The sequence below is a fragment of the Lasiosphaeria miniovina genome (genome assembly GCF_030549165.1).
Source record: "Lasiosphaeria miniovina strain SMH2392-1A chromosome Unknown B0T26scaffold_3, whole genome shotgun sequence".
Taxonomy (NCBI): Eukaryota; Fungi; Ascomycota; class Sordariomycetes; order Sordariales; family Lasiosphaeriaceae; genus Lasiosphaeria; species Lasiosphaeria miniovina.
The window spans coordinates 1753976-1769733 of record NW_026848222.1 but is presented as its reverse complement, the minus strand read 5'-3'; the positions used below and the strand labels follow the sequence as shown (position 1 = coordinate 1769733).

The following is a 15758-nucleotide window of genomic DNA, read 5'->3' as shown; positions in this document are numbered from 1 at the left end:
TCCGAGCCCGTTGCGTTGGCCGGCCGCATCCGGCTGTTGCAGACAAGTGGGCGTATGGCGATGGTGAAGCGAACGTCGTCGTCGGCCGGGCGGCCCTTTGGACTCCTTCCCAAACTCTCCACGAGAGCGTGCGTATTCCGTGCCTTGATATTTATAACCTGTTGGTGGCCCACGCTAACGGGTCGGTGTATGGAAATGCCTAGTAGTCGCAGGGTGTAAAATATCTCAGTAGACCACAAGGTAGGTTATCTGGGCCGTTCCCGGCCTAAGGATTGGGGGGGTCTCGCATGTTTTGTTCCAACTTGGGTCCGAATCGTCCTGTTGGCCAACAATCCAAGACATGCCCGCGGACTAGTTCGGGTCGTTGGGAAGCGCTCCAAAGGCCAAGCTCTGAAGCCCGCAACTACGCCACCTTTTCTCCTCCACATGGACGGGAACTGCTTAAAAGGAAGCAGCTACCTCCAGTGCATGCCTTCTCCATAGTCCATACTGTACATACGTACCCCGAATCTGCCAGGAAACACCAAGCGGATACCTAGGAAAAGAAACCTAGACAAGACTCCATTCGGCGAGTTGTTGTGGTTTCATGAAACCAGGATATTGCTAGGACATCAACTGGATTGGGCCCAGGCACCGGAAACCCCCTTTAGAAACGTCCAGGATCAACTACCGCCCACTGCGGAGCACCATCCAGATAAAGAAGCCCAGATCGATCGGTAGCTCCTCCAAGGCGGGTTTGCCCGGCTTGTCCAGTCAGCGCTTTGCTTTCCACCTTATTACGGTGCTTACCTACAATATCCAGGCCGGTGCGCTGATATCCACAAGCCCCTGTGAGTGCTACGTCGAATCAGCCCGGCCCGCTTGGGGGCTAGCCGGGACGCTTATTTCCAAGGTAATAATACTGTTCCCGCCCACTGAACAGGAGAGAGCTGGGGGGGTGTGGGACACTGGGAATTGGGTAGTCCGCATCTTGCGCTTTGCAAACACGTTCGCTTTATATTTCCACGACGATTGCCTTTCATTCTTTTTTTCCTTCTTCTTTTCGCGGGTCACGATACTCGTGTGGGCAATCTTAGGTTTGGGGCGTGTCTAACCTTTTTTTGGGTCCAGTCCAGCAATCAGGGCAGCCCGGCCAAGGACCACCGACGGAAGCTTTCAGGTTCTTCGTCGAGTTCCAAGGTTTGGTTGCAGGGGGAGCTCAAGCCGCCGTGACCGATAAACCCTGGGCCACTGGTGACTGCACCAAGCAGCAGCCAAGCGTCAATCAGCTTCCACTTCCGTCCCTTCGCTCGCCCGCCCAGTGCACCTTCGCAACACAGACGAGCAGCGCATCGTGCCACGCGCGTGGGCTAGAGTCTTCCGCCACCAACCCTGGAATGAGGAGGCGCTCGTTAGGGTCCTCAGAAGACGGTGATCACTCTCCTGTCGAGGCTCCTCATGTCAACTCACATCCTCCTCCAGCGCCCGTTGCAGAGGCGCCAACAGCAACAGCGATAGCGACAGCAACAGCAACAGCGACAGCAACAGCGACAGCAGCTTCAGAGCCCAAGCAATCTCCGACGCCCACCAGCTCCCAACCGCCGTCACCCACGCAGCTCGATCGCCGACGCAGCTCTGGCCAGCGACACTCGTCTACCAGGAGTCGGCGGCCCGCAAACGCCAATTGGAGGCCATCAGACTCTCGTGATGGAACAATAGAGAATCTGTCTTCGTCATCCCACTCGACGTCGCCCTCGCTGCACTATCTTGGTCCGCCCGCGAATGGGGCCAACGCGAAAGAGATGGAGAAGGCGCAGGAATCCAGATTTGTAGGGCGCCGCCCGCCAATGCGAAGTCCCTGGGCCATCACCTTTCTGACAATCGTCGCCTCGGTTGTTGGCATTGGTTTCCTGTTCGCCGTCGTGAATTCGTCCGCGACGCGACAGCTCGATCCCAAGGGCTGCCGAATGTCGTACATGCGGCCTTCATATGCCAGACTCGATGACTTCGACACGGAACACACACGTTTTGCGAGTAAATACTCGCTCTACTTGTATCGCGAGCAGGGCATAATGGACCATGACACCAAGGTTCGAAATCCACACCCTACCCCGTCTCCCTCGTTAGTCGTTGTTTCTCTACTTACCCGCGCCCCAACTACAGGTCCGCGGCATTCCTGTCCTCTTCATCCCAGGCAATGCCGGTAGCTACAAGCAAGTCCGGCCCATCGCCGCCGAGGCCGCGAACTACTTCCACGATGTCTTGCAGCACGACGAGGCTGCTGTTAGGGCCGGTGCTCGGACTTTGGACTTCTTCACTGCTGATTTCAACGAGGATATCACGGCTTTTCACGGCCAAACCCTTCTCGATCAGGCCGAATATCTGAACGAGGCAATCCGATATATACTGTCGCTCTACCTCGATCCGCGCGCGTCTGATCGAGATCCGGACCTCCCGGACCCGACGTCGGTCATAGTACTAGGTCACTCCATGGGGGGCATTGTTGCTAGGACAATGCTGATCATGCCAAACTACCAATCAAACTCAATCAACACCATTCTCACCCTGTCTGCCCCTCATGCGCGGCCGCCCGTGTCATTTGACGGACAGATTGTCAAAATCTACCAGGATATAAATGATTACTGGAGGCACGCCTACTCACAGCAGTGGGCCAACAACAACCCCCTGTGGCATGTGACACTCGTGTCCATTGCGGGCGGCGGCCTAGATACCGTCGTTCCGTCCGACTATGCCAGCGTCGAGTCTCTGGTGCCGGACACGCATGGTTTTACCGTTTTCACCTCGACTGTGCCCACCGTTTGGACGAGTATGGACCACCATGCGATTCTCTGGTGCGACCAGTTCCGGAAAGTTGTTGCGCGCGCCATTTATGATGTTGTGGACGTCAACAGGGCCACACAGACGAAGCCCAGGGCGGAGCGGATGAGAGTCTTCAAAAAATGGTTCCTAACCGGCATGGAGGCGGTGGCGGAAAGAACGGCACCTCTCAAAGAGCCTTCCACTCTACTTACTCTGGAAGACAGCCCGGACTCGATTACTGCAGAGGGAGAGCGTCTAGTTCTGCGTCGGCTAGGAGCCAATAGCACGGCGCGAGCCCATCTGATGCCCATTCCTCCGGCGGGCTCACCGTCCGTACGCTTTACTCTTTTGACGGATCTGAAGCTGGACAGCGCTGCAGAAAACGGAAAGCTAGAGGTTTTGTTCTGCAGCATATTTCCCTTGCAGCCCGGAGCAGCTGGAGCGGGATTCGCAGCCCACATGGATCTGTCGGGAGAGGGCACCGAATCCACAAGGTTCGCCTGCATCAACGCGGTCTCTGACGTCGTGGTGCTACCTACCTCCAGTCCGTCGACTCGGCATCCCTTCACTACCGACGGGGAGAGGGAAATCTCGCCGTTTTCATATCTCCAGTATGAGCTCGAAGATATCTCGGAACACCAGTTCGTGGCCGTGGTCGAAAAGGCGACCAGTCCAACCGCAGGATTCGTAGTTGCCGAATTCAGTGACCACTCGCAGTCGCACCGGACGAGGCATATTAGCATCCGTCGCTTGCTGGCGTTTGGCATGAAGCTGCGTCTTCCCTCTGAACGACCGATGGTAACTGAGATTAAGATACCATCTGTGCAGTCGAGTTTGCTGGCATATAATCTGGAGGTCGGCAGCCAAGCATGCACAAATGAGGCAGAGCTGTTCTCCCCGCTAGTGAGACAGTATCTGGCAGAACCATACGAGTCCAAATTCTTCGTCAATGCACGCCAAGTCACAGTCAGCCTCCACGGCGTTGCGCCGTATGTGCCTCCTTCCATCAGAAGGAGATCAGCCGAAAATGGCCTGAGCTTTCAGTTCTGGACAGACCCGACTTGCGCCTCCAACATCCAGGTCAGCCTGACCGTCGATGTCATGGGCAGTTTCGGAAAGCTCTATATGCGTTACCGCACCGTTTTTGCAGCTTTCCCTCTTCTCGTCGTCGCCCTAGTCTTGCGCAAACAGTTTCGCATCTACGATGCCTCGGGTATATTCATCTCCTTTTCGGAAAGCTTGGACTTGTGCCTTAGGCAATCCATCCCTCTGATGCTCGTCTCGCTTACGTTCCTGTCTTTGTCCTCGGGGAGTTCCTCCCAGTCAGGGAATGCGAGCTTTTGGCATTGGCGGAACAGTACTTCCTCCGCCGTCGACTTTCAACAAAATGATCTTTTGATTGGAACTCAGGACTATGTGTTTTGGTTCTTGATTCCGTTAATTGGTATCGTTTGCGTTGGAGTCTGCGTACTGCTCAACTACGCCACTCTCGCGCTGACGTACATTCTGAGCACGGCATTAAACCTTTTGAGCTTTCGCCCTGGCTGGATCCGCAACGAGGAGCGAAGGAGACCATCGGCCTCGTCTTTCTTGTCGTCTTCCCCTCGGCGGCGCATGATCACGACGGCTGTCCTGCTGTTTCTTGTTTCGACCTTTATTCCCTACCAGTTTGCGTATTTGGTCGCTTGCTTGGTACAGCTGACCACGACGGTTCGAGCCCAAAGGATTGCCTCGGAGCTGCGGTCAGGCGCGAACTCGAATTTCTACAACTACGTCCACTCGATCCTCGTCTTGATGCTCTGGGTTCTCCCTATCAACCTGCCGATACTTGTGGTCTGGATCCACAACCTAGCGGTCCACTGGCTCACGCCATTCTCGTCACACCATAACGTTCTCTCCATCATGCCATTCATCATGCTCGTCGAAACTCTGACGACAGGCAAAATGATACCGCGGGTCACCAGCCGCTTCAGATACTTCACAAGCGTCTTGTTTTTCGGCATCTCGATCTACGCGGCCGTTTACGGCGTCTCGTACGCTTACATGCTGCACTACCTGGTCAATCTAGTTGCCGCCTGGCTCACGATTGTGCACCTGACGTCGGATTCTTGGTCTCTCTCAACACTCAACCACCTGTACGAGGGAAATCCCGACGATCGGAAGAGAGGCAAGGAGCCTTAAGCCCTCTCAAGACTACATTTCATTTCATTCTGTAGTGCCCGAGGAAAATCCTCGCACGCACACTACTTCGCCGACACGGGCCTCAAAATTTCGAGCCCTTCCCAAAGTTAGATGTCCTTTTTGATACCCCTTTTGTGTCGTCGACTTCTTCAGCAACACTGTACATATACATCCTGCCCAAAACCCTTGGCAAATATTCGGCTTGTCCGGTTTTGACAAGGGTGACTGCACTAGCAGCCCTCAGTTGACTATATTCTCGATCTTATTCTCGGGTTGCGAGCTCAGTCTTGCCATGCGGCCCTGCATTTTATTGGCCTGGCCAGGATCACTGGTTGCGCGGACGGCGTCTCTGCGGCTTTCATTCTCATGGTTCGATTATACTATATTTTGCATTGGCTGGGGTTTTAGCGTGGTCTTGGTTTCTCAAGGAGGATCGTTTGCATTTCTTTCTTTCGCATGATACCATTAACCTGGTGACTCAAGCCGTGGTATCTTCACTTTCGACATCGACGGAGCATATCTAGATGAGCCTTTTGGCATGGTGCACTTTGGGCGGGGACCTGGAGCTTGGATAATTGGACTGAGGCTTGGCGCGAAGGACTCGAAACTGTTTTGGGACTGGAAGCCTAGGTCTGGCCTTTGGGATGCCATCGACCTCTCATCAATAATGTCTATATCTGTCTCCTTTTCCTTTCTTAGGTTGGGTCAGGTCTAGCCGGGACGGCTTTGGAATCACACGAGCGAGAGAGGCTTTGCGGGCGTCCTAGCTCACCTCTAGTCCAGGACAAAGAGATGGAAACTCGCCTGCATTTTCAAGAAATCCCGAATTACTGGCACGGGAGCAAGGTAATATCTTAATATTCCAACAGATGGCCGATACCCTACGAACAACCGTCAACCAATAGAAGAAACAAGACAGAAGAAAGGAACGCGGATGCCGCTGGTGCGGACGACGAGACGGACTTAATAGGCAGCACAGCCTAGGACAGCATTTGTATAGCCACATCTCAATAAATGTGTAGATAGACGCGAAGAAGACGAAGGCTGTATTTTTATAGCGGCGCATCCGTCCCGGTCTTCAGGCAGAGAGAAACAGATTAGCCGAGCAACAAACGGTTGAAAAGAACTCGAATGTGTCAAGAGATGTGCTTTACTTTTGGCCAATTGCTAAAATTTTCGTGAAAAAAAAGTGACGCCGAATTACATTGGCCACTAACCCAATCTCAACTCCTAAAACACCGTTAATCGTCCGTCCGTCGTACCGGCCAACATACTATGCTGCTACCCAGTAATAAATGACCTGACACATGTGCCGCATACCAAGAGACATGAGACGTTTTCTCTCGCATTAACAGTCCCTGTACACCACCCCATTATCGAAAAGGGGGCATGGAAACATACACATCAACCCGGGGGGTATCTTCCTCTCATCCTTCCTCAATCTCTCTCGCTCTCTCACTCTTACTCTCACTCACTCACCCACTCACTCACTCGCTCTCACTGTCACCCTCTCACTCACTCTCACTCTCACTCTCTCACTCTCGTTCTCGGAATACGTTTTGTTCCCCTCGCCACTGAGGATAGAGGGAGCCGAAACACGCTCGGAGAAGCTAGCCCACTGTGGACTACTCAATAACCCGACATTAATTCAGCTGCTCTCCGTCAGGGCCTTGGTGACGCGCGCGTAGAACTTGGCGGCGTGGGGGCGCGGGAACGAGATCTCCTCGACCAGGTAGTCGGGCAGCATGTCGATCAGGGCGCGGTCGCGGTTGGCGTCGAGCTGCGGCATGTAGAGGAACTGGGCCTCGTCGTACGAGTCGGTGGGGGCGTCGGTGGCGATGGCGAGCTTGAAGTGGAGGGCTAGTACGTAGATAGAAAGTTAGATATGATATCCTTTTTTTCGATTTTGTATGTGAATTGAGGGATGTACTTACTTCCGTTCCGGCCAGTCTGGATGCAGTCGTAGACATCCTCGCCGCCGTCGCGCTTGACGCTGCGCACAATCAGGCCTGTCAGGTCGCCGTACAGGTCCTCCTTCATCTGGGCGGCCAGCGTGGCGTGCTGGACGGCCTCGGACGCGCCCATGATCATGCGCGATGAGCCGTTGCCGCCCTTCATGGCGCTGCCCGGCACGATGGAGGCGTTCTTGGCCGCCGCCGCCGCCTCGGCCGTGCGCGACGCCGTCAGCCGCATGTTCAGCGCCTTGATCTCGGTCCGCGCCTCCGACAGCTGCAGCCCGTGCTCGGTGATCTGGGCCTGCAGAACACTAACCTTGGCCTCACTCGCCTCGAGCTGCCTGCGGAGACGCTGGGCTTCCTTTGCCACTTCTTTCTGCGCGGCCAGGTCGCTCTTGAGACTCGCGATGAGTTTGTCGGCAGCTGCGATGTGTTAGCCATTATGCCCTTTTTTGCAGTGGAGCTTGTAGATATAGGACAGAAAGCAAACCTACCTTTGGATTTATCTTCGCCTTGGGCCTTAAGTCGGTCAAAGTTACGCTCGGCTTCGCGCACGGCAACGTCGCGCAGGTCGTGGTATTTCTGCTCAAGGCTCTCATACTTCTGTGTCATTTCGCCCAGCCGCCGCCGCAGCGCCGGGTCGCCGTTGTCTGCCGAAGACGTATACGGCGGCCTCCTCGACATGCTTGACGTGGCGGCAGGGGCGCGTCGGCCGCTCTCAACCGGGGGAGAGGAGCGGTGGGCCATGAGATCATCCAAATCGTCACCGTTGAAATCTCCCGCCCCAGTCGGCTGCTGCGTTTCTGGAATCTCGATATCTTCCTGGACCATTATCAAGTCCTCCTCTTCGACGATAGGCGCCACTGTTTTCGTTTCGGTAGCCTTTCTGCCCCTCAGGGCGCGACCCATATCCTTCTTAGGCTCCTGTCGCGTGGCCGAGTCGGGAATCTCAACCACAGCCGCCTTCTTGGGGCGGCCGCGAGTTGTCTTGGACTTTGTATTTGTGTCGCTGGCTGGCGGTATGACGAGGGGTTCTTCAGGCGCGTCGTGCATATCGAAGTCGTCGTCATTGTCGTTTTTTTCTGCGGCAGCGGCGCGCTTCTGTCCGCGCGCGGGCGCCTTCGCCTTTGCATTTGCCTTTGAATTGCCCGCCTTCTCCGTCAAGACTGCCTTGGGCACTTCTTCCTCCAAGAGGGACTCCTCGATGGCAGCGGCAACGCGCCTGCTGGTGCGACGCGCCGAAGGCTTCGCGGGCGGTTTGGTGACCTTGTCGGCTGTCTTGTTCGCTGCAGCGGCAGCAGTCTTGCGACCGTGCGTGGCTCCTGCCTTCTTCGCTGGCGCCATGGCGTTCGAGGCTTGTTTCTTTGCTTGTCGAGGGGCAGCGACGCCGAATACGTTCCCGCTCAGCCCGTCTTCCGAATCCGAATCCACCAGTTCCAGCAGGCCTTTGGCCCTCGACATCGAGTTGGGGGCTGCAGGGAGGCGCCTTTCCCTCAATTGAAGTAAAATAGCGCGATTTGCCGAATTCCAAGCTAGGCGTCGAGTCAGGCGTGCGGGCCGTACGGATTTGACTATGCACCAATTTATGACGCGTTTTTTTCCCCGCGACGTGGAGAGGGAGGGTGTGTAGCGAAAAGACCGACGGATGCGTGTGCCATGGTGTTGCCAAGACACCAAAGTAAACAACCCAAGCGTGGAACAGGGGGGCTGTTCAACCAGGAGCTTGGGTGTCCTAGGGCCCCCCCCAGGCCCCGGCCCTTCCAAGATCTGCGGTGGTCTGTTACGTTGCGTTATCTGTACTTACGTGTACATACGCCTCTGCCGTCCCAAATACATTTTAATACTGAATGGATAGACTGGGCAAGGGTTTCAACACATATTATAAGTCTGAGGAACTTAAACAAACCATGGGAGGCAAAACATGACTCGCCTTGATAATACAAGCTGACTGAAATCATCTGCACTCGCGCCTAGGGGTTCGTACCGTACGTACGCTGTAATTATGTGTATTTGCACGCAAGCACGGCTCGGCACCCCGGAATCGAAGCGAAAAAACGGGGAGCAGGCTAGGCTTGGCCTCGGTTTCTTCTAAATGGAGTCTGTCTTTAACCTATTTCCAGTTTGTTTGTCACTCAACCATAAATTCAGCTGTAAAATCGGAGACTACCTATGCCGATATCATAACATTAGGGAAGAAATGTATGAGAATATCAGCTTCGACGAAACAACGTTTTGCAGATGGTTACGAAGTACCGAACCTGGTGTTGTGTTCCTGTTTAAGCCTAATCGGGCACCTCAGGCTCTCTCTTTGACAAAAGGTGCCCCGTTAGCGTACGTAGTCAGGCGGCCGACCACTAGCCGGCTCCTCGGTCAAGCAAACCACCAAAGACGACGCGACAGCAGCTAGCGCCCTGCTCTAGTTATCTTCCCAAGCGATTCAACAACAACCTTTGCAAAGACTTGCTGTCACCATTCTCCAGCATTTGCGGCTGTGCAGGCGCGCTGCCGCACTGTCGTGCTGCTAAACAGCGGCAGCACATCGCAACATGAGCGACCAGAAGAGAGTCAAGGATCTTGTGTCGGGGCTGGTCATAGCCGCTGGCGTATGTGTCTCCCGGCCCCTGCGACCTGCGATACTGCGCGCTAACATGTTTACCAGACAGTATCGGCGTACTTTCTGTTCCGCGACCTCGTCGGCCCCTATCTTGCCAAGCTTATCGACCCCGAGCGCGAGAAGCACGAGGAGGCGCGTCGCAAGGCTCAGGCGAACTTGCAGCGGATACGCCGGTCGAGAAAGGTCGAGGCCGGCGACGACGACGATGGCACTGATGGATCCCGCCATACGGTAAAGATCGAGGACCTGGTGCTCAATGAGTATGAGAACCGGGTAGCCATGGAGGTAGTTGCGCCCGAGGACATTCCCGTCGGCTTCGACGCCATTGGGGGCTTGGAAGACATTATCGAAGAGCTCAAGGAGGCCATCATCTACCCCCTTACCATGCCGCACCTATATGCGCACGGCGGGCCACTGCTGGCCGCACCTTCGGGGGTATTACTCTACGGGCCGCCAGGCTGCGGAAAGACCATGCTAGCCAAGGCCGTGGCTCACGAGAGTGGCGCCTCCTTCATCAACCTGCACATCTCGACTCTCACGGAAAAATGGTACGGCGACTCCAACAAGCTTGTCCGCGCCGTGTTCTCTCTGGCACACAAGCTACAACCGGCCATCGTTTTTATCGACGAAATCGATGCCGTCCTTGGCACCCGAAGAAGCGAGGAGCACGAAGCTAGCGGCATGGTTAAAGCAGAGTAAGCCCCCAGCCGGCCAATATCCTTCTTCGTCTTGTCTTATGTATCGAGTCTCCGTTCTGACGATACTAGGTTCATGACACTTTGGGATGGTCTCACATCTACAAACGCGGCTGGTATCCCCTCGAGGATCGTCGTGCTTGGCGCCACAAACAGGATCAACGATATCGACGAAGCCATCCTCAGGCGAATGCCCAAGAAGTTCCCCGTCAACCTGCCGGGGAAGGAGCAACGGCGCCGCATTCTGCAGCTGGTTCTCGGGGACACAAGACGAGATCCCGAGCACTTCGACATTGATTACATTGCCAAGGTCACAGCTGGTATGTCTGGTAGCGATATTAAGGAGGCCTGTAGGGACGCTGCCATGATGCCCATGCGGGAGCACATGCGGGAGCTCCGTGCTTCCGGTGGCTCTCTGTCTCGGGTGAATCCTACGCACATCCGCGGCATTAGGACTGAGGACTTCTTCGGCCGCAGGGGTGGCGGCCGGGTCCTCGCGGAAGCTCGTTTGCGTCATTCGAGCACGACCAACGGCCAGTCCAAGTCGTCGTCCAGCGATGTTTTTGAGGATGTGGACGACGATCTGGTGCCGGAGCCCGTCGAGTAGCCCAATCAAGCGATGGCAGGGGCCGAAAGCAACATTCCGAGGGTCCATTGCAGGCGGCAGGCTGGTTCAGCGGGAAGCAGATAGCATAAGCAACTAGATACCACCCAGGGTAAGCAGGCGTGCGTTGGAAGACGCAGTGATGTTAAGTCGCTCAACTATTCATGCACACGCGATAGTTTTTTTTAGACGAAAGACATGGACGGCGCAAGGCTAAATAGAGTCTACCAGAAATCCCCTCAACACGGATAACGGAGGCGGGCTTTTTGCAGGTATATAAGTGGCAGAGTTGCTGGCATGTACGAAGTGCCCGAGTCTTTACTCGTGGCTGTTACTTTACTTATCCGTAATGTCTACAACTACCTATTAGTAGTATGTAGTACAGGGTTTAGCTTAGCCATTTGATAAGGACTTTATGAAACACTTTAATTTGCACAGATGCCCAAGACTCCGGTACTACTCCGTACCTCGTTCTGTTTACCTTGCCTCCTCGAAAGCCGACTGTTTGGCCAGGGGTTGACAAACGTGATGAGGCCCTCGTCATTAGCACCAGATCGAAACTTCCAATCGGGGACACGACGAATCGCTTGACCGCGAGTGTGACCAGTCTCTGACCCAGTAGGCGGGGCCACCTTTAGCACGTCATTTTTATACCCCATAGCGGCCTGACAAGCCAAGATATCCGGGTACCTGCTCCCCCGCCTTTGGCGGCACTAAGCAGCAGGTACTTGGACAAACCCAGATTACCCCCTCCCTCCGCACTCGGACGGGGGAAAAGCGGTCGGCTGTTGGTGTGCTGCTCCTGCTGCTGCGAGGATTTTCTTAGCCGAAGCCCAAGCCCAAGCCCAGGAGGTCGAATGTTTTCCAATTGCAAATCACTGGAACGGACCTGGGACCTGGGCTGGAGCTGGAACTGGAACTGGAACTGGGGATGACTCCGAGTCTTGGAAGCCGAACCTGATGTTCTTCCTCTCGAGACGGTCGCCGTCCTCAGGAAACAACTGCTACTACTCCCACTATCACTACCACTACCCCACCACCGGCCATCAAGTTTCCGTTTCCGTTTCCGTTCCACCGTGTCGGCATCAGTGCAAGTGGGTGCCGCTGCTGCTGCTGCTACTGGACCGCTAATAAATCGGATCCTCTTTTGTAACACGACCACCCCGTCTCTTATTAATTGGCCTCCACGCGACTTGTCACAGCTTCAATCCCGCGCCTTTTCCTCTTCACCATTGTGCTACCTCGCCTCCAGCCATCGGCCGCACGTCCCAATGGCAGCCCCAAACACCAATAGCCCGGCCCTGCAGGCTGCCAACAAGGCCATGATGACCCGTCTCGACCTTGACGGCCACGATCTGCCTCCCTCACCCGCTCCCTCCAGCCCTCATTCCGGCCGCCGCCGCTACGCCCTCGCCACCGAGCTCGTCTACACCGAGACCAAGGACCAGTATGGCTCCTCGAGCATCCCCATCTACCAGTCTGCCACCTTCAAGCAGACGTCGTCCAGCGGCGGCAACGAGTATGACTACACGCGCTCGGGCAATCCCACGCGGACCCATCTGGAGCGCCATCTGGCAAAGATCATGAACGCGGGCCGTGTGCTGGCCGTCGGCTCTGGAATGGGCGCCCTGGACGTCATCACGCGCCTGCTGCGGCCCGGTGACGAGGTTGTCACCGGCGACGATCTCTACGGTGGCACCAACCGGCTCCTTACCTACCTGAAAAACAACCAGGGTGTCATTGTCCACCACGTCGACACGACAAACGTCGACAGTGTCCGCTCGGTCCTGTCGAGCAAGACGGCCCTGGTCCTGCTCGAGACGCCCACAAACCCCCTGATCAAGATTGCCGACATCCCCACCATCGCGAGGGCGGCCCACGAGGCAAGCGAGAAGTCGCTGGTGGTGGTGGACAACACAATGCTCTCCCCCATGCTTTTAAATCCCCTGGACATTGGTGCCGACATCGTGTACGAGTCGGGCACCAAGTACCTGTCGGGTCATCACGACATAATGGCCGGTGTCATTGCGTGCAACGACCCCGAGCTAGGCGACAAGATGTACTTCACCATTAATTCCACGGGCTGCGGTCTCTCGCCAAATGACTCGTTTCTCCTCATGAGAGGCGTGAAGACGCTAGCTATCCGTATGGAGAAACAGCAGGCAAACGCGCAGCGCATCGCCGAGTTCCTCGAGTCGCACGGCTTCAAGGTTCGTTACCCGGGGCTGAAGTCACACCTCCAGTACGATCTCCATTGGTCCATGGCCCGTGGCGCTGGCGCTGTGCTCTCGTTCGAAACGGGAGACGTATCCGTGTCCGAGAGGATAGTCGAGGCTGCCAGGCTCTGGGCAATCAGTGTTAGCTTTGGCTGTGTGAATAGTCTTATCAGCATGCCGTGCCGAATGAGCCACGCCAGCATCGATATTGAGACCAGAAAGGAGAGGCAGATGCCTGAGGACTTGATCCGCCTCTGCGTCGGCATCGAAGACGTCGCCGACTTGATCGATGATCTCTCGCGCGCTGTAAGTTAGTCCCAGCCTCGGTCTTATCGCCCCTTTCAGCAATATACATCTAACAGTTTTCTTGGTTAGCTCGTCCAAGCTGGCGCTGTAACACTTACGATAGACAGCTTCCACGCAGCTGATGCGGAATCGGACGAACTGCCGACTTTGGCTCAAGTCTAGATGTTTTTTTTTGGAGTAGTTAATCTACTATGGCCATCAAGGTACCGGTAGATGAGTTTTCACGTTGTCGTACGCGGGAGTCTGGGGGCGGAGCGGACTTGATTATTTTTTTGGCTTGCATCAAAAGCTTTAACAATACACTGGACTCGGCCGTTTGGTCTACAGCCAGGAGCATCCTTCCTTGCAGGGAAAAATATCTACGTGCTGGCTCAGTGGTGATACGTGGCGGCCGTAGCTGCGTGACACCACCGGCGAAGCTGCCGCTAGCAGGTCAAGTGGCTGTGGAAGGACTAGTATTGCTTAGCGCAGTCCAACCTGGGAGGGGAGCCTCTCGTGGGGCCTCTTTGGAGGTGGTGTTTGTTTACCTTCCCGACCCGCCGCTGTGGAGCACCTCGCTGATGGGGAGGTTGCTGGGGTTGGTCTCTCCCTTCCAGAGCACCAACATGGGTGGAGCCTCCTTGTCGGCAGCGTCGTCCTTGGTGTCAGGGGCCAGTGGGTCTAGCTTGTCATCGCGGGCGGTGCTGCTACCGTGAGAAGTCGTTCACGGGGTATACCCGGACAGCGGGACTAACCTTTGACCGCGAGCCTCGTCTCCTCGAACACCACGTACGCTGTGGGGCATGACCGTGTCAGGGGGGTTGGTGGGTGGACGGGGAACAAAAAGTATGAGGTCGTAACACGTTCAGGGGGGGATGTCTCTTGGAGAAGGGTTTGTGCTTGGTGTCTCTCACCTTCTTCATGGTGGACTTGAAGGGGGCATTGGATGTTACTTATGTAGACACGGCTTTGGCTTGGGTTCTCGGTCGAGCACACACACTATAGGATAAGATATAAAGGGGCGTGCCAAAAGGGAATAGGTAGGGAAAAAAGAGAAGAAAAAAATATGGGCGTTTTGGATTCCCGAGAGCTTGCCTGTCAGGAAACGGCCGCCACCACAAAAGAGACCGGGCAGCCAGCCAGGGCTGTCACGCGCACATGCCTGCCTGTATAGATGAGACAAGATGGTATATCAAGAAAAATATGAGGCGAAATAGAAAAAAAGGAAGGAGAAATAAAAAAAAAGCTTGGTTATATTACTGCTACCTAGGTATGCATGGACGTATGTACATACAAACTTCCCTTCACGATAAGGTAGATAGCTGGCTCCAGCGCGGATCTCTGGACTTGCCATCCAGGGGCTAGCTGGTTTCTAAATCCCAAGTAACAAGAATTCTTGAGAGATGTCTACATAGATGTACATGCATATATAGTGCTCCGTGTAGCTCGGAGCAAGTATTTTTGGGGGGGATTACTTGCGAGTGTCGTCTGTAGATAGGCATGAGACGAGTTGTAGGTTAATTTGGTTCTTAGGTACTTCGTAGTGGCTTCTTTTTATTATTCTTTTCCGTTATAGATGTAGGCAGGCAAGCAGTTGGGTTGCATGAAAAGGGACAGAGGCCGAGGATCATGAACTATTCCCACTCACTCACTCACTCAATCACGCAACTACCTGACCTCGTGTACTATAGGTACTTTGTACATACCCCGGTAGCGAGAAACGCCTCACCGGTCTCAATGGGACGCCAGATCTATTTTCTCCCTCCTTTTTTTTCCTCCCCACACCACCTACCTACCTTCGCGGTAGATCAAGCCTCCTCCCCAGCAGTCAATCACCAATGCAGTGATGATCGCCATAGGGGGACGAGGCGGCGTTCGCCTGCTCCTGTGTATGCATGTGAGTGGTTCCCCCTCAGAGTGGGAGCCTCCCCGCCAATCACGAATGCGGTCCAGAGATCATTAGTATGTGCAAAGGCGGCGTTCGCCTGCTCCTCTGAGTGGTTCTTTCCCCTCGGAACAGGGCTGGCGCAACGCTTCTTCTTCTACCCTTTCTCATAGCCCACGAATAATTACCTGATGCAGAGACATGGACAGCAAAATAAGCACTTCGTACCTTTTGTTGTGAGACCATCATCTTCCTGGTGCAGGGGATGGGGCTTCCTCTGTGGTGGTGGTTACGGACAACACATAGCACATACACATGATCCAAATAAGTTGAAACCTTGATTTTTCTCTTTGGCTCCTATTGTATAATGTGACAAGTCACATGTGTGCGTTGTCTTGCTGCTGCTGCTGCGTGCCCAAGGAAGGTACCGTACATTGGCTATCCCCTACCCCTTGTTTTCTCCGATTCTTTCCGGTCCGTTTCCTTCCTTTGCGGTGTGTTCGATATAGTAGGTATGTATTGCT

The 15758-nt window shown here is 54.9% G+C and overlaps 4 protein-coding genes across 4 annotated transcripts; 3 read left to right on the top strand and 1 right to left on the bottom strand.

Annotated features, from left to right (window-relative positions):
• Window positions 1–1376: 1376 nt before the first annotated feature.
• On the top strand, window positions 1377–4980 carry B0T26DRAFT_749579 (PGAP1-like protein-domain-containing protein; the record flags this gene model as incomplete). Its single annotated transcript, XM_060445121.1, has 2 exons — window positions 1377–2069; window positions 2143–4980. The coding sequence occupies 2 exons, from the start codon at window positions 1377–1379 to the stop codon at window positions 4978–4980; spliced, it is 3531 nt and encodes a 1176-aa protein (XP_060298057.1).
• Window positions 4981–6628: 1648 nt separating this feature from the next.
• On the bottom strand, window positions 6629–8279 carry B0T26DRAFT_642639 (chromosome segregation protein Csm1/Pcs1-domain-containing protein; the record flags this gene model as incomplete). Its single annotated transcript, XM_060437463.1, has 3 exons — window positions 6629–6840; window positions 6915–7358; window positions 7430–8279. The coding sequence occupies 3 exons, from the start codon at window positions 8277–8279 to the stop codon at window positions 6629–6631; spliced, it is 1506 nt and encodes a 501-aa protein (XP_060298056.1).
• A 1202-nt stretch (window positions 8280–9481) lies between these two features.
• On the top strand, window positions 9482–10851 carry B0T26DRAFT_644556 (P-loop containing nucleoside triphosphate hydrolase protein; the record flags this gene model as incomplete). Its single annotated transcript, XM_060437641.1, has 3 exons — window positions 9482–9538; window positions 9595–10244; window positions 10317–10851. The coding sequence occupies 3 exons, from the start codon at window positions 9482–9484 to the stop codon at window positions 10849–10851; spliced, it is 1242 nt and encodes a 413-aa protein (XP_060298055.1).
• Window positions 10852–12119: 1268 nt separating this feature from the next.
• B0T26DRAFT_640784 (Cys/Met metabolism PLP-dependent enzyme-domain-containing protein) lies at window positions 12120–13532 on the top strand (the record flags this gene model as incomplete). The annotated part of the gene is made up of 2 exons (XM_060437267.1): window positions 12120–13370; window positions 13440–13532. 2 exons carry the CDS (start codon window positions 12120–12122, stop codon window positions 13530–13532), a joined length of 1344 nt encoding a protein of 447 aa, XP_060298054.1.
• Window positions 13533–15758: the final 2226 nt, after the last annotated feature.